At 36.0% G+C, this 26911-nt stretch overlaps 2 protein-coding genes across 6 annotated transcripts in view; one reads left to right on the top strand and one right to left on the bottom strand.

Moving 5' to 3' along the window:
- LOC148953780 (uncharacterized) overlaps positions 1-26911 on the bottom strand; it is an 89510-nt gene that overhangs the window by 60416 nt on the left and 2183 nt on the right. For all 5 annotated transcript variants that reach the window (XM_089108487.1, XM_089108490.1, XM_089108488.1 and 2 more), the window contains exon 2: positions 5307-5499. In XM_089108487.1, coding sequence (XP_088964613.1) covers positions 5307-5483 — 177 coding nt within the window. In that variant the 5' untranslated portion in view covers positions 5484-5499. The remainder of the gene's footprint in view (positions 1-5306; positions 5500-26911) is intronic.
- Positions 14573-14953, top strand: LOC148953781 (uncharacterized). The gene has a single exon (XM_089085897.1). The coding sequence runs from the start codon at positions 14573-14575 to the stop codon at positions 14951-14953; it is 381 nt and encodes a 126-aa protein (XP_088942023.1).

Below are 26911 nucleotides of genomic sequence, written 5' to 3'. Positions count from 1 at the left end.
TACTAACAAGAAAGGGAAATATGGCACATTTTCTTTGTCTCTACTTCTCTATCATCTATTAGTTTACCAAGCAGGCTTCCTCAGTAATACTAAACAACTATAGTAATGCTTAGTTTTTACACTAAAAATACAAAAGTGTCTTTATTGATAATCAATAAAAATTTGACTCAGCATAACTCAATAGTCAGATACTATTCTCCTTCTCTTAAAGAAAATCATCAATTAACCACCAAACATTACCTAGTTACTTGTCATTGCGAAATAATTTACCAGCTGCAATCTTCCCCCCCCCCCCCACCTGAAAATGTTCGTTCTCCTATTTGCGATTTTTTGTTGTTGGTCTGCTGTGCATATTTTCATTATTGTAAATTTTTGCTTTATTTTCCTTAACTCTACCACAACATAAGAATTACTGCCAAACACAGAACTAATGGTAATATTTTGTTGTTTGAGAAGCTATTGGATTCACTGTTCAAAGACGCTTTGTCAAATATGCACTGAGCTTGCAACCCTATGTTCATTGTGGCTAGGGTTCAAATCTTGGTCTTACCAATTATTTGCTTTGGGATAGGAGTGAGTGGTAAGACTTGGTAAGCTCAGCCAGTGTTGACCCAGCTCTAAATGGGTACTGGTAAAAATCTGCAGAGAGTAACTAGAAAGCGCGCGCATAAGCAGAGGATCATTGGCAGCCAACTCCCATTACACTTCCTTGCTGAAGGGTCATGAAACAAACATCAGCACCGTCAGTCCAGACTATAAAGTCTAGTATTATCTCATTGCATTTTTTTTACTCATAGAGCCTTATCGCAGTCTTAGCAGATTCGTTGCAAAGTCGTGGAAGAGCTATTTTCTCTGGCTCTGTTAAACAGATTCCTGTTACTTCCTTGTCATCAGTTATTTAATCCAGTGAAATCCTATATGAACTCAAAATAGGATATTACCACACAAACTAATTTCATCTGGCATCGAAACGTCAGACTTCCACTTCTTGTGTTCTGCTGAAAGCTCCTTTCATATTGGGATGTTCCATAATTTAGGTATAACTGCAAATTAGAATCTTCTTCAGCTTTTTACTGATGAAGAGATATCCTTCTGTGAACAACCTTCCTGTGATTGAGTTTCTACTAACAAGAAAGGGAAATATGGCACATTTTCTTTGTCTCTACTTCTCTATCATCTATTAGTTTTTAGTTTACTGGGAAAAATCTGGAGAGAGTAACTAGAAAGCGCGTGAATAAGCAGAGGATCATTGGCAGCCAACTCCCATTACACTTCCTTGCTGAAGGGCCATGAAACAAACATCAGCACCGTCAGTTCAGACTATAAAGTCTAGTGCCATTTCATTGCCCTTTTTTCACTCATAGGGCCTTATCGCAGTCTTAGCAGATTCGTTGCAAAGTCGTGATTTTTGTTGTTTTTATTTCGAACTTTTTTAGTTTTGCTTTTGTTGAAATTTTTGCAATTTTACTTGCTTGCATTTTTTTTTCTTCTCTTTTTACAATTTCTACTATTTTTTACAATTTTGTTTAGTGGGTAAAATACAGCATACTATTATTTATTTGGTTACAAAGGCTACTGTTCATTTTTTCCCCGTTTGGTGTTACGATGGTTCTGCCTATTGCTTATTAGGAAATAGAGATGTCTAAAAATAACATCACTAGCAATAATTTGTTCTTCATATGAATACAGTCATCAAAAATTTATGATTCTTAATATTTATTTATATAATATTAATTAATAAGAAGTTTTTACATTAATAATAAGTTTCTTAATATAATATTAATAAGACAAACTAATGTTTCTTAATATTATTTATATATTAAGAAACTATGTTTCTTAATATTATTTTTAATGTTTTAAAAATATGTTTCTTAATATTTATTAACATAATATTAATTAATAAGAAGTTTTTAATATAATAATAAGTTTTATAATTAATAATAAGTTTCTTAATATAATATTAATAAGAAAAATTATTGTTTCTTAATATTATTTATATATTAAGAAACTATGTTTCTTAATATTATTTTTAATGTTTTAAAAATATGTTTCTTAATATAATATTAATAAGAAAAATTAATGTTTCTTAATATTATTTATATATATATTTATTTGTTATTATAAATATTATATATAATACTTATATATTATTTATATTTATATACTAATATTATTTATATATTATGTTATTCTTAATAAAATTCTTTGTAAGGAACACATAACCTTCTCTTATCCTCTCATCTGCTTAAGATTCAGAATGAAACTTAAAGCGGTTTTCACACAACATACGTAAAGTTCTATAGTAAGTGGTTAAGTTACATTACGTAGCCTTTCACACTTAAACAAGTGATTCCCCACTGGAATGACATAAAAATCTGCAAAACCATATTAATCATCTTCTAAAATCATTTACAGCTAACTATTCAAAAGTAAAAATGTGGAATTGAGAGGTAGTGCCACAGATACAGACCTGAGGGTGATGAGAGAGCATTTAATCAGTCTTCAAAATAACCTTATTTATTTCAAGTTTCAGCACATTCCCAGCCACCAAGGCACTAAATATAATGAGGTGGCAGACCTCATTTCTCAAATATTCTTTTGAGTAGTTTGAAAGCCCAGACCTTCAGAGACATGCTCAGAAAGAGAGCAAAAGAGACATGCTCAGAAAGAAATATGACCAAACAAAAATCAAAATTCTGCAAAATCTTTTGTTTTCTCAGTGTAGCTAAAGATTCGGAAAATGAAAATATCGTTCTTAGCTGAACAATATAATACGAAACGTATGTGTTTTCTCCTTACTAAAGATAGATTGAACGTTCAACTCAACCCAATGCTGTGTAAATGAATACCTCCATATCCAGGGGCGCACCGCCCCTCCAACGTTTTTGGTATTCGGTAAAATTTTTGCCGAAGCGAAAATTTTGCCAGAAATTTTACAAAATTTAGCAAAATTCTTGATTTCTGCAGAAAATTCAGCATAAATCAAGTAGCGATTCGGTGGAATTTACGAAGATCGCCCTTCAATGAAATGAGTCTCGGGAAGCTCCGTGCCCATATCAACGAAACTGGAAACAGTTTGTTTTTCAAAGTGAAACATGTTTTTTTTTAATGTATTTTTTTAAGGAGTCTAGCATCAATAGCTGCTGTTTATTCGAAATACATGATTGGACAAAATGCCTAATGCCTAAATTCTAACAACAACTCTAGAAAATCCTAAAATAATTATTTACATCAGTTCTAAAAGTGCTTTAATTTATTTCACCTCCAATTCCCCTCCTTCCCAATGTGCAAATATATAGCCAAAATAACAAATTTTCCACCACTTTGTTATGCGATCTCTCATTTTTCAAGTTAATACCCATAAAATGAAGCAACGTTGATGAAATAAAAAAAAAACGGAAAAAATACATGAGAAATATTCAATTTGAGCTATATACTGCTACCCCCTCTCCCAATGTCTGAAAGTGATGGCAACTCGCAAAAACAGAAGAGGGACTACGAAAATTGTTTTTCAATATCTATAGGGGACAGATTTGAGGCTTTTCAGTATTTTCAATGAAAATAAAAAAATACTTTTTTTCAATAAAAACACCCCCTATTAAAAAACAGCTTTTTTGAACTCTAGCCTGGCAAAGAATCCCCTCCCTATATTTAGTCCATTGATGCCTGCACGTATCCTTTGTTAGAAACATAAATTAACTCACTTGACAAGAGAATCAGCCTTAAAGAGGGAGGGGAAGGGGCTAGTAAACTGAATGTGCTGCAGTAAAAAGAGATTCAGCCTTAAAGAGGGAGGCGAAGGGGCTAGTAAACTGAATGTGCTGCAGTAAAAAGAGATTCAGGCTTAAAGAGGGAGGTGAAGGGGCTAGTAAACTGAATGTGCTGCAGTAAATCCAATTAAAGACAAACTTGGAGAAAATTATTTTTAAAATTTAGTGCAGTAGTAATCTTATTAGTATAATGTTTGCATCTAAGAGGATCCAACTAACCTTTATCACCCAAATAGCAATTCATTACCCATCTTAAAATATTTTATTTCAAAATGAAATACCCTTCCTGTCCTTATTTTGCAAGGGCAGATGATATTTTCAGTTTATTATAGAATCAAAAATATCTCTTTGATGCTGAGAAAAGAAGAATTTAGTTGGCATAAATAAGCCAATTCATACTTTAGATTTTGCAACTCAATTCTAGAATCCTTGAGCCACTTGATTTTTGAATGTGAATTCATCCACCAAGAAGTAGTCAATAATAGGAAGATCTTCAATAATGCAAACCTCCAGCCTGACATAAACGTGTTCCAGCTCTGAAGCCTACTTGCTAACACTGGATGACAACTATAAAGCATAATAATATTTGCGAATAGATCAGTCAGATAATATCAAGACTTATTCCTAACCCATTATCACCTGCAGATGGAAAATTGTTGTGCAGCCAAAAGGAGACCAAAGTAAACTCTGGAAGGCTTGGCATTTTGAGAAGAAGATGGAGATGAAGATGGAGACCTTGATCAAGCATGAAAGTCTTTCTAAATATTTTTAAAATCTAATTTCAGAATCTATCTGTTGCTAATCCCAGAAACTTTGCCATAATGTAATATAAAATTCAACATTCTTTCAACATTTTTGTATGTTTAAATTCGTTGGATTTGAATGAATATGGTGAAAATATACAATGAAAGAGACAAGACAAATTTCAAGAGGATTTGGATGACAATATAAACACAGCATACATGATACACATTTTGTCTGTGATTATGACACACAGGCAACGTTTTTGATAAGCTCAAGTCTACTTGGCACTGCCTAGACTGCAAAAAAAAAAATTACTCTGTATGATCACATACATTTACACAAACTCTCAAGTTCTGCTAATCTGAAAGGCTCTACAGCATATTGTGAAAGTACCAGAAGTCTATTTTAACAACTACTAGTTATTTGACTACTGAACCCAAATTGCAGCAATGGGCTAGGGCTCTTGTAATGCAACAATGGGCTTAAAGTTATATGAACCCAAATTGCAGCAATGGGCTAGGGCTCTTGTAATGCAACAATGGGCTTAAAGTTATATGAACCCAAATTGCAGCAATGGGCTAGGGCTCTTGTAATGCAACAATGGGCTTAAACAGCCCATCCACCAACGGCTGTATGAGCCCACAATGTGTACTTCTAAAGATATAAATACTTCTGATTTGTTGTTAGAAACTTATTGAAATTTTCCACAAATCCTGACTAGCCAGTCGACTAACAAGGCTTTACTTTACATATAGATAATGCAAAAAAATATATATACATATAAAATCTTACATGAAAAAAGGGACTACAGGCAGAGAGTACAAGTTTGTGAGCTTTGAGCGTCTGTCCTTCAGCTGCTAGTGTTATATCAACTAAAGTTTGGTTTACAAGAAGCCTGTCCAAAACAGCTATTAATGTAGGTTGATGGTTGTTCCACTTTAAGCGAAATTCTTGTTCCCCTATGTCCATGATTAGCACAATATACCTAAAACAGAAAGTAAAATTAACACAGAAATAGACCAAACCAAAGGAGAAAATGTTCAAATACAACAGGTCTATGGCAATTTGGAAGAAAAAGAAGAACAATCACTTCTCTAACAACTTAGAAGTAACTGTTGCTTCAGTGTTGTTATTGGAGCACCTTATTCAATTTTAATAAATTTTACTTCCATAGTTTGTTCATTGAATGGCATCTGTATATATTGGTTTGATCTTTACTTTTCATTTTTTTATATATTTCAAATCTCATTCTTTTTTAAAATTTGTTATTACCTTATATTGCAGCTTAGAGCAATCTATGGATATTTCCTTGTAAAGCTCCACAATTAATGATCCATAAGTTGTTTTTATGTTGTATAGTGACCAAGTGCAGTTGGATGACCAGTAGCTTTCACTCCTTCAAGGACCCTTCAGCACCCAGCCTTCATTAGAAATGTAAAAGTCAGCACAAACTGCATCTTCAGAGACCATGTTCTAGCAATTGATAATTCTCAAGAAAAAGAATTGAGTGGAGGCTATGGTTTGGGTCTCCAGATATTCTGAAAATACACTTTGCCCTTCCCAGCATTTTTGGGAATTGGTGCCCTAAAAATGGCAGCAATGGTTTATAATGAAGCTTCAGTAAGACACCATAACGTCTCAAAGCACAAACCTGTTGTGAGATTCACTAAAGGGATTTTTGGGGTTTTAGTGGTCAGATCCAAACCCTATTCTGAGTGGGCACCCATTATCCTACACTTTTTTATTTAGTGGCTACACTAAGGATCTAAAGGATTTGCTGGGGGCCTGAACATCATTACTAGACTCAACAAGGTCATCACCACTGCAGTATCAGATGCAAACTTAGTAAATATCATGAATAAGATCCAATCTATTCCTTGGTTCAATGAGCTATGACGAATTCATTCCAATTGCTCAAAGATTCATGGATCTACTACCTTAAATTAGAAATTGGGGCAATCTAAGGATGAGAATCTTGTAGGCTCCTCAGTGATGAGTTACTATTGTCAAGTTGATGATTTGTGGGCTTCCCAATCATATTTCCACTTGGCATTACTCTATTCTGCAGTAACTCTTGCCTCGAAGATCTCTAGACTAGCTGCTAATATTTTTCTTTTTGGAACGAGTTACAGAAGTTGAGAACTCAACTAGAAAAGGAGTAGCTTTAAGGACAGAATTGACAAAACATTTTATTTATTTTTTAAAGCATCCAATGGTAGACTCTATGGTTGATAATATGAGAAGGTCAGGAAACGTTTGTTCAGAAATGAACTTGTAAGGAGTGATGACATCCCATTATTATCATCTAGGAAAGGCTTGGTAGTTTGAGGTGGAGCAACCACTTGTTGTATGAGAGATTTTAAGGCCCCAATCAGTTTAGGAGCTCGTGTCTAGACTGCTTCAAGTATGGCTTTAACTTTCCTAAAGAATGTAAATGGCATGCACATACTGACCCCTTACTTAGGTCTGACCAAAGCAATGAAGGGAGAAGTGGTTATTTTGATCAGGACTGCTGATGGATCTTTTGGTAGTTTTATTTAATTGGCTGAAGAAGTAACAGAATCAGCATAGAAGTTAAATTTAAGCTCATCATAAACAATCACTCTTAGGTCCTTTTTCTCATTGAATGCTTCAACTTAATAACCTGAGAGGTCACGAGTTTAACCTTACCAAAGAAAGTTTTTAGAAGAGATGTTGGTAGGTGAGCATTCAGCAACCGCATTGTCTCCGAGTGGAACGCACTACCGTCAGACACTGTCAACTCAGATTCAGTCAATGCATTTAAGAACAAGATTGACAATCATTATAGTGAAAAAGCATTTGATTATTTAAATTTTTGTATATAGAGGCGCAAGCCTCTGTTCACAATATATTATTATTATTATTCTTACTTAAAGTTTATAAAAGGTACAGGTTTTATGTTCAAAGTGGAGGATGGATATTTCAGATATATTTAAGCTCCACAACCACTGTTTAGCCCAGTTACTGTGTTGATTCATGCCATATTGGAAAGCATCACAAAAACTCTCTCAATAAGACTCACAACCACTGGTTAGCCCAGTTACTGTGTTGATTCATGCCATATTGGAAAGCATCACAACAACTCTCTCAATAAGACTCACAACCACTGGTTAGCCCAGTTACTGTGTGTAAAAGTGACTTGTGGTATGCTCCTTTTAACTAATAAAGACCTTGAGTAGATAAGCTTACCCCTAGGGCCATAGATTCTGATCTATTGGACATTGCTAGCTAAAAATATATCCTAAGATTTGGTTAGTTACCCCTACAGCATGTAGCTTGACAATGACTCTCTTATGATAGACTTTGTTAAAAGCCTTAGCAAGGCAAAAAAGAATCACATTTATGGGGTTCCTCTGTTAATTAGATCTGTAATAAAAATACATCACTGGAGTAGGTTATTATCTATAGTCCTACTGCTTTGGAACTGATGTATTACCTTAGATTACCATAAATTGCATTGTCCAGTGAAATAAGGATTAAATACTATATTTTGTATCATACTGTTTTTGTCTAGTTGTTTAATGATGCACTGATTTACTATTTGCTTAATTATTTTAACAACAGTCAGCTGTTGGGAAAATCCTAGAAGGTATTGTCAACACTGCTGTTCTTAGACACTTGATTACAAATAACCTTCAAAGACTACTGGACTACAAGACAACATAAAAAAAAGACTACTGGACACAACAGCAACACTAAAAGAAATTTACAAATAAATTTCTTGTGAATTATTGTCTCGATTTATCAGTAGTTGTACCGAACCAATCGTGCTCAAAATCCTCCTCAGGGCCATACTGTGGTGTTCTTTTGTGGATGGTGAAGTTTTCCCACAGTAGAGTGCAGACAGTCTGGGCATCATAGTACTATCCTTTCCTGTCTAGCTTAAAGCTCATTCCAATAGGCAATGCAAAGAACTCTCCCTACAAAAACGTCCCCCCGGACCCCACCCCAAATACTAATGAAATTGATTCATTTTTGCCCCATCTTGGCGGTTCAAGCTCTCTATCACAAAGCTTGCATGAAAGCTCAAATTCTGAGAATAGGACAATGATCAGTGTTGGAGCTAATGTCACCATAGATGATAATGGGTTTCAAGAGGTCCTTTCTAGGAGCTCCAAAAAAAGGAAAAAAAAAACCCAATCAAAAGCATTTCCCCTCCCCCTGTCCAAGTTCCTCTTCCCAAAAACTTAGGAATTTACCTCAAAATTTCTCATAATACCCCCTTTGAAATAACAAAGACTACTACAATAAGGGTTGCAATATTCAAAATGTTAAAATCAATGTTTTCTCTTAACATTCACCGTGATGGATCTTTGCTAATAGCTGTCCAAGATCTAAAATCAGCAGATATAATACTTAATCTAAAATCTCTTCTGAATACCCCAATTAATTCATCTAAATGGAACCCAAAACAATCCCCAACAAAAATAGTAATATATAATGTTCTCCTAGAAATACCAATTCAGGAGTTTAAAGAAGGGCTCTCAGATAGGGCTGGTAACAAAATCCCTGTAGAAGATGTCACTCAACTGGGTAAACCCAACTCTAATGGATTAAAAACAAGTAGATCTTTCTTATTTACACTGAAGGAAAAAATTAATATCCCAGAAAGGTTATTCCTAATCCAAACTGCACAAGGAATACAAGCCAAAGCCTATCCAGTGTCAGAAGTGTCTGAAACTGGGACACACAACAAATAAATGCAATGAAACTCTCCAAGCCTGTAGTAATTGTAAAGGCTCCCATCCTAAAGAGTTGACAACTTGTAACAACACTCAGCCTACATGTATCAATTGCAAAGGCCCACATGAATCTACCAATAAATCACAATGCCCTGCATATAAGAAAAGAGCACTAACACTCCAAATAGCAACAGAGAAGGCCATTCAATACACTTTTGCAGCTATGGAAGCAAATGCTGCCCAATCACACCAAATAAAACCTATATTGAAATCAAATAAAACTCCCAAGTCAAACACTCCCAATGCATCAAGTACCCCTTACAAAACACCATCCTTTAAGCCCCCTAGCTCACATCTCTACCAGAAAGAATCAACAAGCCAACAAGCCTCCTTGTCTAGTGAGATGAGGTCAGCCTGGCACCCCCTCCCAAGAAGAAACAAACCAGAAACACTACCAGGAATTAATCACTTAACTGACAAACTGGATGCACAACCAAACATGCAAACCCCAAATATATGCTTATTCATTCTAAACTGTAATGCAGTTCAGGCCATAAACATACAACAACAGAAAACAAAAATCATTGCTGAGTTTGCAAAAATCTACATCCCTAATCATATGCTCATTCAAGCAAAAAAAAGATCTTGCTCTACTATTAACAAAGCTGAACATTAATACACAGTCATATGAAAATTAAATCAACAACACAACACATATCAATACTCCAGTTGAATGTAAGATCACTTACAGAAAATAAGCTAAATGAACTAATATCTTTTATGAATAATAATTACATTGAAATTGCTTGCCTCCACGAACTCATTTAAACCAAAATCAACAAATTAAGTCTCTGGGGTATACTATCCTGAGAAAGGATAGATCATCAGAGAGAAAAGGAGGTGGAGTAGCCTTAATAATTAATAATAATATAAAATTCTGTGGCATCAACTTTCCAGATTTTGTAAATGATGTTGATGCAATTGGTATCAGTGTTTGGCTGAATAATACAAAAACTTACATAATAAGCTTTTATAACCCTAATGGCTAAACTACAGATGCCATGGATTTCTTCAGATATATAAATATTTCTAATATGTTGAAAAATATAATTATTTGTGGAGACTTTAATGCCCACAGCCTTTTGTGGGGGAATAAACCAGAAAATAAAGCTGGTAAGTTCATTGAGAGTATGACTTCTAATAATATTGATTTAGCTGTTGCTACCCCTCCAAACCTGAATACATATTTCAATCCCAAAAGTGGAAGTTTCTCTACGATTGACCTACCGTACAAATTCTGTCATTAAATATTTTGAATAAAATTTATATAAATAAAATTGATAGTCTATGTACTGACCACTTTGCCATAGTTTGCTCTCTAAATAAACCTGCTGAAACTCTATCATATACCTCCAAATATATCAACACTAAAGCAAATTGGCTATGTCCCAAAATAAGATAAATGATGAAATTACAAGTTTCCCCCGAAATTCATGCATTACAAATGCAACAGCTGACACACAAGCTAAAATCTTGGCATCTTTACTAATAAATACAGCTAATCATGCTATCCCCAGGACAACACCCAGGAAAATATTCCCTAAACACATTCCCAAAGCATGGTCGACAAATGAGTGCCAAAATAAATTGAGAACAAAAAAGGCAGCTAGGAGAACATTCCTAAAAAACCATCACCTACTACATATTTAAAAAAATTACAAGCAGAATCTAATCTAAAAAGGACTACAATAAATGCCAAATATAACTACTGGAATAATTTTGCAAATAATATCTCCAGAGAAACACATGAGCCAATTATACATAAAGTTATAAGCCACATGTGTGGGAAAAAGACTTCCCCCAACCCACTCCTGTATGAGCTTATACATAATAATACCCATTATGACAATGATAATGAGAAAGCTAAGTTATTTGCCACTCTTCTTGTTAATAAGTTAGCATAAAATAATTTCAGAAGAACCTCCCCAATTCTTATGATTCCAAGTTACCAACCTCGCCCAGGATCCGAGTATATAACCAGCCCATTTTCAATCCAGGAAATGAATAATGCAATACATAATCTTAGGATCAAGACTAGCAGCAGCTATAACAATATACACTCTACATGAAAACAGAATCTCATTCCTTCATACAAACAGGAACTGCTAAATTGTTATAATCATGCTTGGGCTTCATCTACGCTCCCCAATATATGGGAATTTTCGTCCCTCCTACCAGTCCCATAGAAAAATAAACCAAAAAATAACCCTGAGTCTTACAGGCCCATAATGATTACTCCTATGATGAGGAAAATAATGGAGAAAATGATCTATTATCGACTCCTCTGGTTTGTTGAAAAAAAAAATATGATCCCTCACACTCAAACTGGTTTCAGGAAACACCATTCCTCAACAGATGCTTTCATATTATTAACAAATCCAATAAATGAATCATTCTCAAAAAATAATGTCCTAGTTGCAGCTTTCCTACATTTTGAAGGGGCATATGACAATGTGAAATCCTTTTAAATAAACTTTCAAACCTTGGACTACCCCCCAAGCTAGTATCTTTTATAAAATATTTCATAGAATTGCGAAGTTCCATTGTTTGTGTAGGTTCAGCCTCATCACCCCAAAAGACAATAATCAAAGGCCTTCCTCAGGGAGCAGTCCTGAGCTGTCTCCTCTTTGCTCTATATCTCTGGGGCATGAACCTCCCCCACACGAATGTACAATATGCTGATGATCTGGTACTATGGTCCATGGGCGCCCATATGGGGGGCAGGCGGTTGGGCTCCCGCCTCCCCTGGCTGAATGATGCTGCCTTATTTTTATATTTTTATTCTGAGATTTCTATTATATAGCATTAAAAGTGCCAATTAGATGAGGTTTGCCCCCCCTGGAATTCAGCTTATGGAAGCCCATGCTATGGTCATCTGGCAACACCTTTGAGATTGCAAAGTCAAAGCTGCAAAAGTCACTTTTCCAATTTGAAAAATTCTCTCAACATTCAGATTTACCCATACCAAGTCAAAAATAATTCAATTTCACCGAAAGTTAAATCATGTTAATGCAAGACTAACTCTAAATGGAACAACTATTCCAGAAGATAATCATATTAAATACCTTGGTCTCATGCTTGACCAAAAACTTAATTTCCACCTCCACATTTGAAACACAATAAAAAAAATGCTATAGAAAAACAAATATACTAAAAAGACTTCTTTCCACACCCTGGGGCTCTAAGGGGAAAACCTTACTTCAGTTTTATAAATCACATATAAGACCCCATATTGACTATGGGCTCATCGTCTATGGTGCATGTGCAAAGACCCAGATGCAAAAAATTGAAACAATACAAAATGATATAATGTCTCATATTTGGTCTTAGGAAACCCACAAGCACCAAGTTTCTGCTTATGGAGAGTGGATTAATAACAATAAGGGAGAGACGTAGTTTTAAAACATCTTACAAAAATTGAATCAAATAGCTCACACACTCTACATAATTGGTTAAGAAATCCAGCCATGTAGAGGTATTGCAGATGAGTATGCCAATATTCAGAAGAAGTTCCCTGTACCTGCAAAGTCTATTGCACCTACTTTCCCCCAATCCCCTCCATGGATTGGTCAATCCCCATAATAAATACTGATTTCTCAAAGTGGACTAAAGATTTAACCCCCATTGCTTTTGTCCAGAAAAAAATTTGCTGAACTTAATACAATTACTTATAAAAACCATTTCCAAATCTTTGATGATGGGTCCAAAATGAATGAGAAGGTAGCAAGTGGTGTTTTCCTTCCTCACCTGAAAATTGCAATGGGTGAGAGATTGTATAATAATGTATCTATAATGTCTGTAGAGTTAAATGCCATAATCATGGCATTAGAACACCTTATGGAAAACCAACCTTTGATTGCTAATTCTAATAATATTATAGTTTACTCCGACTCTTTATCAAGCTTTGAGTTGCTGTCTTCAGCTCCTCAGTATAAGTTGGATATTGACACTTATCATTGTCTTAGTATTATAGATAATCTTGCTTCAAGTGGCATAAGAACTTACCTTCAGTATATTCCTAGCCACTCTGGTATAAGTGGTAATCACCAGGTTGATGAAATAGCAAAAAATGCTATAAATATCGACCAGCCAAGTGGGAGACCAACCCCATCAGAGATATTTACCGATGAAGACTATCAGATATTATGTTTAATCAAAATAATCCTATCCTTTCCCCCTTTCCCAATAAGTATTTTTGTAAAATTTATCATAAAATTCGTTCTTGAACAAATGGACTAAATTTTCTTGCATTCTTGTACCAGTTTCTTAATTCAAGTGGTTCAGTTCCCCTGTCCCCTCTTTGCACGTATTGTAATATGAATAATAAAACAATTGACCACTGCCTATTTGAATGTAATATGGTGACGTCTGCACAACATACCTTGTTTTGTAAACTGTAAAAATGCTTCAAACCTCAAAAAATCTCACTATAAACCAAGAGCTTAGCCAACTATACCTGCACAAAAAGCATAGAAATTAACATCTATAATCTCATAATTGAACTCCTAGCGTTAAAAGATCTACTGAAAGATATCTGAGAATATCTAATAAATGAGAGGCAATCAAGCCAGTAGCTCTGTGGCCCACAGAGTGAATCAAAACGAAAAGGGCTAAATAGTATCTACTGAAAAGCCCGCCTGCTTTGAAATAGAAGAAGAAGAACCTTCTATCAAAATAACAACATAGTTTCTCACCAGGCAGATCAGTCAAAACCAATTTGATTGACTTGTATAATCACATAACCGAGCTCCTTGACCTAGGTCTCCTGGTAGATATGATCTTGCTAGACTTTGCTAAAGCCTTTGATAAAGTCTGCCATCAAAGGCTTCATTTAAAACTGAAGGCAATTGGACTTGAAGAGAGTATAGTGGACTGGATCATGTCTTTCCTAAAGGAACTTGGCAAGGTGTGACCTCAATACAGTCAGATCTTGACAGCTTTGGCAAATGAGCCAGGATATGGAGGCTCGAGTTTAATGTAGATAAGCACAAGGTTCTCCATTTCGGAAGAAACAACCCATGATGGCAATACTCTATGTCAGCAAATGCTGCTGTGAGACAACCACTTTCTGAGAATACCTCTGAAAGAGATCTGGGGGTTGTTGTAGATGAAGACCTTAATTTTAACTGCCACACCCAAGCTGAAGTAGCAAAGGCGAACCAAACTCTCGGTCTCATCAAACGTACAATGACAAGTAGATCCCCAACAATAATCTTCAAACTCTACAAGAGCCTGGTGAGACCAAGATTAGAGTTTGGAATGTGTGTAGCCACGCCAATTAATAAAACAGACCAGATGGCCCTCGAGTCTGTCCAAAGACAGGCGTCTAATTGCATGAAGGGGCTCAAAGACAAAGAGTATGCATGCCGACTGCAGTGCCTCAAGCTACCAACTCTAACATACCGTCAGCAAAGAGGTGATATGATAATGACTTACAAACTGCTCCAGTCTGATGACAAAGACTTATTCCAGTCTGCCCAATCATCAAGAACCAGGGGTCATTCAGCAAAGCTTTTTCGGAAGCGTGCTAATACAAGGAAGAGGGACCATTTCTTCTCCAACCACATCATAAGCCTTTGGAACGATCTGAGCAAAACGACAGTGAGTTCACCATCTGTTGACGGTTTCAAAACGAATCTCGATAAGGAATGGGAGACCAAACTATGGCTCACGTAATGGGATGAAGCTTATGTCCTGCAGCCCTATCCTCACTAATTGGCGTACACTGGACACGTCCATATCGCTAGTAAGTGTGATTTAAGGTAATTTAAGGTAAGATTTGAAGCAATACTAATTGATCAGTGATCTTCTGGTGCATTCCTTTTTTTAGAACTCAAGATTTAACAACCTTTCCTAGCCCTTAATTGGCAGGGTGGGGTCTATTAGACCCCAGCGCACAGTGTTTTATCGATCTCGTACCACCGGGTATAGCTAGGAGGCTAATATCACGTGTATTTTTCGGACCAGTTGAGCTCTAAAGCTTGGTGAAAGAACATCTTGAAATCACTTACAGGTGCGTAGATACAGGGCTCTGGGGTCTAACAGAACAAATTAAGTTTAATTTTTATAAGCTTTTTAGTGAACAATGACTTTCGTTTTAAGTTATTTAAAGGCATAAAGTTATTTAAAGGCCCTTTCAGAATTTAATTTATAGGTATATTTTAAAAAGACAAGGTCGTTTGTCTTTCTAGATATGAGGAATATTGTGATTGACATTTGAAAATGCATCAGAAAAAAATACCAACATAATTAAATTACACTTTTTTTTTATTATAACGTAAACTTGGCGTGACTTTAGCAGATGCAGTGACCTTTAGCTGGCGAAATAAGTTGCTGTATTTCAGAACATAACAAAAAGTTATTTCGGTTTAACAGTCTCTACAGTGATGTTAATTATTTTTTATTTGTAACACTTGGATCTTTTGCTAATACTTTGGGAGTCGTAATGAGTCAGAAGAGGAAAATATTTATATATGCAAAGTTGGGTCAAGGGCTAAAAGGGGTTTAAATCTTTGAAATATGCTCTTGACATGTGCCAATTTTTAAACCAGTTGTTCCAAAATTTTAAGAACGGGCTCATTCAATAAGAACCTTCCAAGTTTCTTGTGGCATATGTGATTTACATCTGATAGAGAAAGATTTAGGTTTCTACTGAGCTCTTTTTAGTTTATTTCTGTAGAATAACTCCAATTTTTTCGTGTTCAGGAGCGGAAACAGAAAATTTATTGGTAGAATCTTGTATAATACGAAACATCTGTTGTGCCAGAGGGATGCCACGAACAAGCCAGAGACTTCTTACAGAGGAGGATATCCTCAACGTCCTAGAAGACGAGGACCTAACAACCAACAAAGATGATGGAGACAATCCAGACTTCATTGACAAGAGCGTTGATGTCACTTCTTTAGGGAGTACAAGCGAAGAAGATGATGAACAGGCAGTCCAGAGACAATCAGGTGATGATGAGGAAGATATTCCTCTTGCTAAGCGAATTCGAAAAAAAAAAAACAGCAGAGGAAGAATATAAATAAGTCCTTCTTCTCTGGCAAAACAGGCGAACCAAGTAGAGCAAGTCTGAACCACCTCATAGCCGTACTAGAATCTGTAATCCTGTTATGCACTTTCCAGGTCTCCAAGGTCATCCGCGGGAAGAGAGACTTAAAGCTTCTGAAAAGGTTTGGGACCTTTTCATCACAGCCGAGATTCTTGAGAAGCTCGTCCTTCACACCAATGTAAAGATTGACGAGTACCGTCTTCGTTATGACTTTAGCATTGTAGATAAGCAAACGTACTTGAACCCGGTAGACATCACAAAGATCTGAGCCCTTTTAGGCCCTCTGTATCTCTCTGGAGTATTCAAGTCGGGCAGTAAGGATTGCGAAGGTCTTTTTGCAGCTGATGGAACTGGGTGGGACATTTTCTGCGCTACAATGACCCTAAAGGGATTCCAGTATTTGGAAAACTGTTTTCGGTTCTATAAAAGCCACACAAGCCACGAGATAAGTGGACCTGTAGCTTCCCACCAAAGAGGTTTTTGACTTCTTTATCGAAAACTGCAAAGCAAATTACTCACCTGGCGAGTACTTCACGATTGATGAAATGCTAATTTCATTCAGAGGACGGTGCAAATTTAAGATGTATATTCCCTCAAAACCGAACAAGTATGGAATAAAAATTCAATGCCTAGCAGATTCGAAGACATTCTATTTGTCTAATGCATTTGTCTACACTGGAAAGGAAACACCTATGGTTGAAATAAAGAATACTTCAGTTCCAATGCGAACTGTAATAACCATTTCCAATAATTTGGAGGGCAAAAGCCGCGACATTACAGCCGACAAATGTTTCAATTACATAGAGCTTACACAAAAGTTCAGCTCCTTGGGAAACTACTTAAGCAGACAGAGTGAAAAAGAACACAAGAGAAATTCCACCCCCTTTCCTCACTAGTTGTACAAGGGAACCCAACACTTCCATCTTCGGGTTTAGAGACCATCTGACCCTAGTGCTCTTTGTTCCAAAGAAAAACAAATCAGTAATTCTTGCTTCATCAATGTACTTTTCAGCAGATATTGATCACGAGAGTAGTAATCGACATATAATCATGACGTACAATTTAACAAAAAGTGGAGTAGACTCTCTAGATCAAAAGTGTTCTAATTACACGACTAGCCGATGCACGAGAAGATGGTCCATGGCGGTATGGCATGCGATCATGGATATAGCTGGAGTCAATGCCAACGTCATTCTGAGTTACTCAAGACCCCAAGAAAATGACTTAACCCAAAGGAAAATGTTGATAGAGCTAGGAAGATGCCTTATCAACCTACAAATTAGGATGAGAGCAACTCTTCAAACGATCCCACGAGAACTGCGTTTTTTGATCGACAACATTACAAGATTTTCAGCTGAAAATGTCCTCCAGGTGTCTTCTTCATGTTCCAAGGACCGAAAAGGTCGTTCCGTCATTTGCGCCCGAAGCAAGGACAGAGAATCGAAGTATACCTTTTTTGCATCCGAAAACAGTTTGTGTATGGAACATACCAGGTTCCTGTGCCTCAATTGCGAAAAGTTGAATTATCTTTACATTTTAGTGTATCTAACTTATATATATGAGTGTATTGTAAGTGAAATGGCGATACATTTAAAACGGTATTTTTTTTTTTTTAACTGGGGTCCAGCAGACCCCACCCTGTAGTTAGTGTAACTTTTATCCACCCTGCCAAGTAAGAGCTAGTAAATATGCAGTTTTCAACATAATTTAGCTAGGATAAAGTAAAACATCACCTCAAGCCTTTTTTATGCACTTATAATTCAATAATTACTTCTGGGAAAACTACATTTTGAGCCCTTAAAGGAGCTAAAGCCTGAACTATCCTAACCCAGCCTAATTTTTAAATAGAGCCTCAAACCCCTCAAAAATGACATCAAGTAAAACTGACATCATTTTTGTGGGGTTTCTGGCTCTTTTTTAAATTTCCTGCAAATTCGTTTTAATAATAACATTTTACTATTAAGACTAATTAAAATAATTATTAATATTCCAGAATCTGTAATATGTAATTTTTCCCAGAGGCAATTATTGAATTATGAAAGAACATAGAAAAATGCATCAAGTGATGTATTCACTTTCATCCTAGCTAAATTATGTTGACAATAGTATGCTTGCCCTTACTTTATCTTCTTTCCAATCTGCATGAAATAAATAACAGTAATTGAATCAGCAATGCTTCTTGAATACTAAGGTACCTGTGTTGGCCCTGCAGTATACTGCAACATCATGGTTTGGTCTCTGGGTCCTGCAATACCAAGCTAAGATCAAACCCCCTGCACCACCACGGGACAGAAAAGGTTAGGGGACAAATGGAGCCTGCATGAAGTGTTGCAGTATCAGCATATTTTTGGAAAAGAATAACAAAAAAAGAAGCTGAAATTAAATGTAATTTACCGCCATGCAACAAGTGGGGTAGCAAAGTAGCAATGCTATTTGGCAGTTTTCAAATTTGTTGGCAAATTTTGTCTGAAAATACTGTTTTTACATATAAAAAAAATGTTGCTCAAAGAAAAGCTCTCAAAACACAAGTTGTGCTCTGCCATGCAAAAAATGAGGTAGCATAGCCTACTAGCAGTGTTACTAGGCAGTTTTCATGAGCTAGTAAAAGTTTTTTAGCAAAATTTCTCAGAAAATACCAGTGCTTCCAATATCCTTGAATTTTTGGGGGTTTCACCAAAACTCTGTCTTCTCGAAAGAAAATCGGTTCCCCAAAAATCCCCTTTTGCTCAGGGTTGCCAGCCCTAGTGATTTATTACTAGTGATAATCCACCCCTAGTAACTTTCCATTAACTTGACATAATTTTTTCACTACTTTCCAAAATTTTTGTCTTAATTATTTGCTACACATCAAAAACCAGACATAGACCATTGAATTAGGCTACTGACCTTTCTTCCTGTGCTAGTATTAATTAAAAAAAAACTTTCCGAAAAATAAGTTTTTCAGAGAAAAGTAACGGTAATTTTAAACTTAAGCTCAGCAGATACAAATCTCTTTTAAAGCCCAAACTCGAAACGACCAGAAATTACTATTGAAGAAGAAATGAAAGCCAAAACGAACAGAAATTAAATAAACAATCATAGCAAAAACATACAACAAGTAATAATATAAATGAATAAATAAATCTTAAAGCGAGTAATGCGAGGAAGTTTTTCAAAGAAAAGTAAAGCTCATTTTAAACTTTAGCTCAGCAGATACAAATATCTTTTGAAATCCAAATTCAAAACGACCAGAAATTTCTATTGAAGAATAAATGAAACCCAAAATGAACAGAAATTAAATAAACAATCATAGCAAAAAACATACAACAAATAATAATATAAATTAATAAATAAATCTTAAAGCGAGTAAAGCTTAGATTGAAAACGAAAATCAAGCTTAAAACGAAAAAAAATATTTTCCTATGGAAGTATAAATGAAACTTAAAACGAACAGAAATGAAATAAGCAATCAATGCAAACAAACATACAATAGATATTAATATAAATTATTAAATAAATCTTAAAACGAGTGAAACTTAAATTGAATATGCAAATCAAGCTTGAAACAAACAAAAATCACAACAAACAAGAGTTTTGGTATAACCTCCTTCTCTCACTGTAAAAGTCTAAAACCTACTGCGTCATAGGCGCTTTACTGAAAACTAAATGCGTCTTGAACAATCTTGGAAAGTATAAACAACATCAAATTGAATATTTGATGTATAATGATATTAATTGTTGAAAGATTCAGTTCAAGAATTTATTTCACTGAAATTGTATTTTTATTTTCAATGCTGTGACAACTGGAAAAGAAAATATTTGTAATATAATCTGTTTTCAGTTAAGCGCCAATGATGCAGTAGGCTTTTGGTTTTTATTTACAGTTAGGAAAGGAGGCAGTATCCAACCACTTGTTTGTAGGGAAACTATATTCGTCTATAATAACTTTAAAAAAAGCTAATAAATTAAACTGAATATTTAATGTATAATGATATTAATTGCTGAAAGCTCATCAGTTCAAAATGTTGCTATAATTTTAATGTTTATTTTCAATATTAAGTACAAAAGAAAATATTGTCACAAAATTGGTCTTCAGTAAAGCGCCAGTGACGCAGTAGGTTTTAGACTTTTACAGTGACAGAAGGAGGTCATACCCAAACTCTTGTTTGTGGTGATTTGTGTTTGTTTCAAGCTTGCATATTCAATTTAATTTTCACTCATTTAAAGATTTATTTACTAATTTAAATTAATATCTATTGAATGTCTGTTTGTATTGATTGTTTATTTAATTTTTGTTCATTTTAAGCTTTATTTATACTTCAATAGGAAATATTTTTTTTTTCGTTTTAAGCTTGATTTTCATATTCAATATGAGCATTACTTGCTTTAAGATTTATTTATTCATTTATATTATTAACCGTTGTATTTTTTTGCTATGATTGTTTATTTAATTTCTGTTCGTTTTTGGTTTCATTTATTCTTTAATAGTAATTTCTTGTCATTTTGAGTTTAAATTTTAAAATGTATTTTTATCTGCTGAGCTTAAGTTTAAAATGACCTTTACTTTTCTTTGAAAAACTTATTTTTCGGAAAGTTTTATTTAATTAATTTTTGTTTGTTTTTGATTGCAAAAAATTTCAAGTTTTTAAAAATTCTTTATTTCAAAATAAAACTTAAAAAAAAAAAATCAAATATTCATCAAAGTATCAAAACTGATATCAAAGTAACAATATCAAAGGGAAAAAATTGTGTCAACCTCGGACTTTTTATTATCTGATGTTTGAACTATTTTTCACAAAATTGCTATCTCAAAATTTTTATCGCATGGGTTTGGGGGAAAGGGGTGTGGGGGACTAGATTAAGCTTCGGTTCATTTTGACTCTTCAAAAGTGAACTAGAACTTTCTATTTTCAATCAATAGAGCCCTCTCTGAAGTTTATACGAGTATCCCTTCTGTAAGAACCACACATATCCCCAGAGTATAACTTACAATGCCTGTTCCTGAGCCCTGGGGGGTTTTGCCGACCCCGGAGTTTTAATAGCTGATGGTTGAACTATTTTGAACAAAATTATCACCTGAAATTCTTATCGGATGGGTTTATCCATCCGATACACCCAAAGGCATGGAGGGCGGGAAGGATTAGTTGCCCTCCAATCTTTTTTCACTCTGAGAAAATGAACTACAATGTTTAATTTCCATTCAAATGAACCCTCTCTGAAGTTTATACAAGCATACCTTCCATAAGAACTATATATGCCCCCAGAGCAATACTTACAAGGCCTGCCCTGGCCTTGGGGGGGGGGCTATGTTGACAGAGGAGTTCTTCTTGTCTGACCTTTGAACTATTTTTAATGAAATGACCATACATAAAGGAGTTTTTGTTATATGATCTTTAACCTATTTTTAACAAAATGGCTACCTCAAATTGGGAGGGGCCAGTTGCCCTCTGATCACTTTTGACTCTTAAAAAGGGCACTAGAGCTCTCGACTTCCAATCGAATGAGCCCCCTTTGAGGTTTATACGACGACCCCTTCTATATGAAGTGCCTCTGGGAAAAAATAAATGGAGTGTAGGGGGAGGCTAGTTGCCCTCCGATCACTTTTGACTCTTAAAAAGGGAATTGAAACTTTTAATTTCCAATCAAATGAGCCGTCTAGGAAGTTTATACGAGCATCCCTTTGATAACAACCATATATGCCCCCAGGGCATAATTTACAATGCCTACGCCTGGGCCCTGGGGGACTGTGTCAACACCGGAGCTTTTTGTTATCAGAACTTTATCTATTTTTAGCAAAATGTCTATCTCAACATTTTCATATGATGCATTTAGGGCATGGAGGAGGGGGGCTAGTTGCCCTCTGATCTCTTTTGACTCTTAAAAAGTTAATTAGAACTTTCAATTTCCAATCAAATGAGCCCTCTCCGAAGTTTATATGAGCATCCCTTCCATAAGCACTATATATGCCCCTAGAGCATTACTCATAATGCCTGCCTCCGGGTCCTGGCAGGTTCCATCAACAAAGAAATTTTTCTTAATCTGACCTTTGAACTATTTTTAATGAAATGGGTATTCTAAAAATGTTATCGGATGGGCTTGGGGAAAAAGGGTGTGTGGGGGGGGCCTAGTTGCCCTTGCATATCTTTTGACTCTTAAGAATTGAACTAGAACTTTCAATTTCCAATCAAATAAGCCCACTTTGAAGTTTATACAAGCATCCCTTTCATAAGAACCATATACGCCCCCAGGACAACACTTACAATGTCTATCCCCCGGGCTCTGGGGGGGGGGGCGTTTTTTTCATCTAAATTTTGAACAATTTCCAAAACACTGGCTATCTCAAAATTTGTAGTGGACAGGTTTGGGGAAAAAGAGCATGGGGGGGGGGGAGTTTTACTCTCTTGAATCTTAAAAAGTGAACTAGAACTTTCATTGTCTAATCAAACGAGCTCTCTATGAAGTTTATACGAACATCACTTTCATAAGAACCCTACATGCCCTTACGTCATAACTTAGAACGCCCTCCCCTGGGCCCTGGGGGGTTCTATTGACACCGGAGTTTTTCTTATCCGACCTATAAACTATTTTTAACAAAATGTCTACCTCAAAATTTTCATCAGAGTGTTTTCAAGAGAAGGCGTGGGGGGGGGGCTAGCTGCCCTCGGATCTCTTTTGACAATTAAAAAGTGAGCTCAAACTTTCAATATCCAATCAAATGAGCCCTCTCTGAAATTTATACAAGCATCCCTTTCATACAAACAATACATGCCCCAGGGCATAACTAACAATGCCTGCCCCCAGGCCCTTGGGAGTTGTGATGACACCTGAGTTTTTGTTATCTGACTTTTGAGCAATTTTTAACTTAATGTTATTTGGGGAAATTGATGCATTTGGGGAAAAAGGGGCGTGGGGGGGGGCTAGTTGCCCTCCAATCTCTTTTTACTCTAAAAAACTGAACTAGAACTTTCAATTTCCAATCAAATGAGCCATCTCTGAATTTTTTACAAGCATCCCTTCAATAAGAACCATATATTCTCCCAAAGCATAACTTACAACACCTGCCCTCTGGCCCTGGGGGGCTGTGTTGACCCTTGAGTTTTCTTTATATGGTCTTTGAATTATTAAAAAAAAGCTATCTCAAAGTTCTTATCGGATGGGTTTGAGGAAAAAAGGGAGTGGAGGGGGGGGGGGGCTAGGGGCCCTCCAATCTCTTTTCACTCTTAAAAAGTGAACTAGAACTTTCAATTTACAATCAAATTATCCCTCTTTGAAGTTAATACAAGTATCCCATCCATAAGACCCATATATGCCCCCAAGGCATAACTTACAATGCATGCCCCTGGGCCCTGGTGGGTTGTGTTGACACCATAATTTTTGTTATATGATCTTTGAACTATTTTTAACAAAATGTCTATCTCAACATTTTTATATGATGCATTTAGGGCATGGAGGAGGGGGGCTAGTTGCCCTCTGATCTCTTTCGACTTTGAAAAATGTAGCTAAAACTTTTACTATACAATCAAATGAGCCCTATCTGAAGTTTATACGAGCATCCCTTCCATAAGAACTATATATGCCCCTAGAGTGTTACTCATAATGCCTGCCTCCAGGTCCTGGCAGGTTCCATTGACACAGGAATTTTTCTTATCTGACCTTTGAACTATTTTTAATGAAATGCGTATTATAAAAATTTTATTGGATGGGCTTGGGGGAAACAGATTTTTTCTTATGCCTGCCCCCGGGCCCTTGGGGGTTGTGACGACACCTGAGTTTTTGTTATCTGACCTTTGAGCCATTTTTAACTTAATGGTTATCTCAAAATTTTTATTGGATGCATTTGAGGAAAAAGGGACGTGGGGGAGGGGCTAGTTGTCCTCCAATCTCTTTTTACTCTTAAAAACTTAACTAGAACTTTAAATTTCCAATCAAACGAGCCTTTTCTGAATTTCTTACAAGCATCCCATAAATAAGAACCATATATTCCCCCAAAGCATAACTTACAACACCTGCCCTTGGGCCCTGGGAGGCTGTGTTGACCCCTGAGTTTTCGTTATATGGTCTTTGAACTATTTAAAAAAAAGCTATCTCAAAGCTCTTATCGGATGGGTTTGAGGGAAAAGGGCGTGGAGGGGGGGGGGGGGGCTAGGTGCCAGCCAATTTCTTTTCAATCTTAAAATGAGAAATACAACTTTTAATTTCCAATAAAATGAGCCCTCTTTGAATTTAATACGAGCATCCCTTCCATAAGACCCATATATGCCCCCAGGGCATAACTTAAAACGCCTGCCCCTGGGCCCTGGTGGGTTGTGTTGACACCGTAATTTTTGTTATACAATCTTTGAACTATTTTAAACAAAATGGCTATCTTAAAATTTTTATTGGATGCATTTGGGAAAAAAGGGTTTGGGGGGGGGGGGGGGAGGGAAGCTGCTTACCCTCCAATATCTTTTGACACTTAAAAAGTGAACTAGAACTTTCAATTTCCAATCAAATGAGTCCTGTCTGAAGTTTATACGAGCATTCCTTCCATAGAACCATATATGCCCCCAGGGCATAGCTGATAACCCTTGCCATGAAGACTATGGGGGGAGTGTCCTGCTCAAATATATATTTTCCAGAATTTTCGACTATGTTGAACAAAATGGCTATCTCAAAATTTTATCGGATGTGTTTGGCGAAGTGGTGGGCGTATACGGGGTGTCAGTTGCCTTAAAATCACTTTTGACTATTAAAAAGGGAGCTAGCCATTTAAATTTCCAATCAAATGAGCCTTTCTGAAGTTTCTAAAACAACAAATTTGTCTATACAAAACCTTATATGCCCCCAGGGCATAACTTACAACCCTTGCCCTGAGGGCTGTGGGGCAGTTGTCATCCTCAAAGACCTAATTTCCAGAACTTAAAACTACATTTAATAAAATAGCTATCTCAAAATTTCGATTGAATGTGTTTGGGGGAATGATGGGCTTGGGAGGGGGGGGGGGGGCTAGTTGCCCTCCAATCAATTTCAACTATTACAAAGGGCACTAGCCCTTTTAATTTCAAATCGAATGAGCCTTTTTTGAAGTTTCTACAACAGCACCTTCTATAAAAACCTTATATGCCCCCAGGGCATAACTTACAACCCTTGCCCTGAGGGTTGTGGGGGAGTGACCTCCTAAAAAACATATTTTCTATCTGGAAATCAACTATGCTGCACAAACTGGCTACTTCAAAATTTTGATTGGATGTGTTTGAGGAAATGATGGGCGTGGGGGGGGGGGGTTAGTTCCCCTCCAATGACTTTCTACTATTAAAAGAGCAGTAGCCCTTTGAATTTCCAATCAAAGTTTGTACAACAGCACCTTCTATAATAACCATATCCATGTCCCTAGGGTATAACTTACAACCCTTGCCCTGATGTGTGTGGGGAATTTTCCTCCTCAAAAACATTCTGTTGAAATCAACTACGCTGAACAAATTGGCAATCTCAAACTTTTGAGTGGATATGTTTGGGAGAATGATGTGCGGGGAGGGGGGGGGGGCTAGTTGCCCTCCAATCACTTTCGACTATTAAAAAGGGCACTAGAACTCTTGATTTCCAATCAAATGAGCCCCCTTTGAAGTTTCTACGATGACCCCTTCCATATGAAGTGCCTCTGAAAAAAAAAATTAAAAATAAATAATAAAACATTGGAGCTGTATGGCCTTTACTATAGGCAATGCTACAGCGTTGCCTCTGAAAAGCATAATGTTTATCAGACTCCACCATTTCATCAAAGACTCTCTTGTGACTCGTGGCAAAGAATTTCACTTGAACATATTTATGTTCAGTGTAATTCTGAGCATGTTTAGTGTAACTCTGAGCATCAATGCAAAGAGGGTTATTTTAGACAGCTGAACCATGAGTTTAAATTTTGTTTTATTTTGCTATTCTGTTTAATTTTCAAAGTTATGACAAGTGTAGTGAAATTATTGTATCATTATAATTAAAATAAGCTAGGGTAAAGAACATCAGCTTCCTAAAAATACATGCTAGACCAAAACCAGAAACATTGTTATATGGCTAATTTCATGCTCATTTGCATGGTTTTGTGTGTTTGTGACAATTTATACCCCCCCCCCCAAACAGTCTCATATAGCTATAGACTATATAAAAAACTAAAATAAAAAATTCTTAATTTATATTATTCAGCATGTTTATACTAATCAGACTATAATGTTCCCTTTTTTATTGTTCATATTTTTAGCTCATGTCATATAGATTTTTTTTTGTCCAACATTCAGCAATCTCACTCAGGCTAAACTTAATATTTCCAATTCTACACAGAGTAAACAGTTTTACAAAAAATCAATCAGAGGCAGATCCAGGATTTTTCTTAGGGGGGGGGGGGGTGCAAAATAGGTTGGTCCAATAAACTTTAATTAGGAGCAAGTTTAATTGATGCAATCTTGATGTAATTAAGTAAACTGCACTACTTTAGACTATGGTAGGGGGGGGGGCTGGCCCCTCCCCTGGATCCACCACTGAGATCAATCAGTGGAAAGATTTGTTCATTGGAGAGGGAATGTATTTTCAGGGTAACAACTATTAAGGAACAACAAAGCATAAAATAACCTTAGGA

The sequence above is a fragment of the Artemia sp. Qi Xiang Cuo genome, chromosome 3 (genome assembly GCF_049724085.1).
Source record: "Artemia sp. Qi Xiang Cuo chromosome 3, ASM4972408v1, whole genome shotgun sequence".
NCBI lineage: Eukaryota > Metazoa > Arthropoda > Branchiopoda > Anostraca > Artemiidae > Artemia > Artemia sp. Qi Xiang Cuo.
Note: the sequence above shows the minus strand (reverse complement) of the source record. Positions and strands in the feature narration are given on the sequence as shown.

Bases quoted from the DNA above. Each gene is read 5' to 3' on its own strand.
- LOC148953781 (XM_089085897.1), top strand. From the start codon at position 14,573: ATGGCCCTCGAGTCTGTCCAAAGACAGGCGTCTAATTGCATGAAGGGG.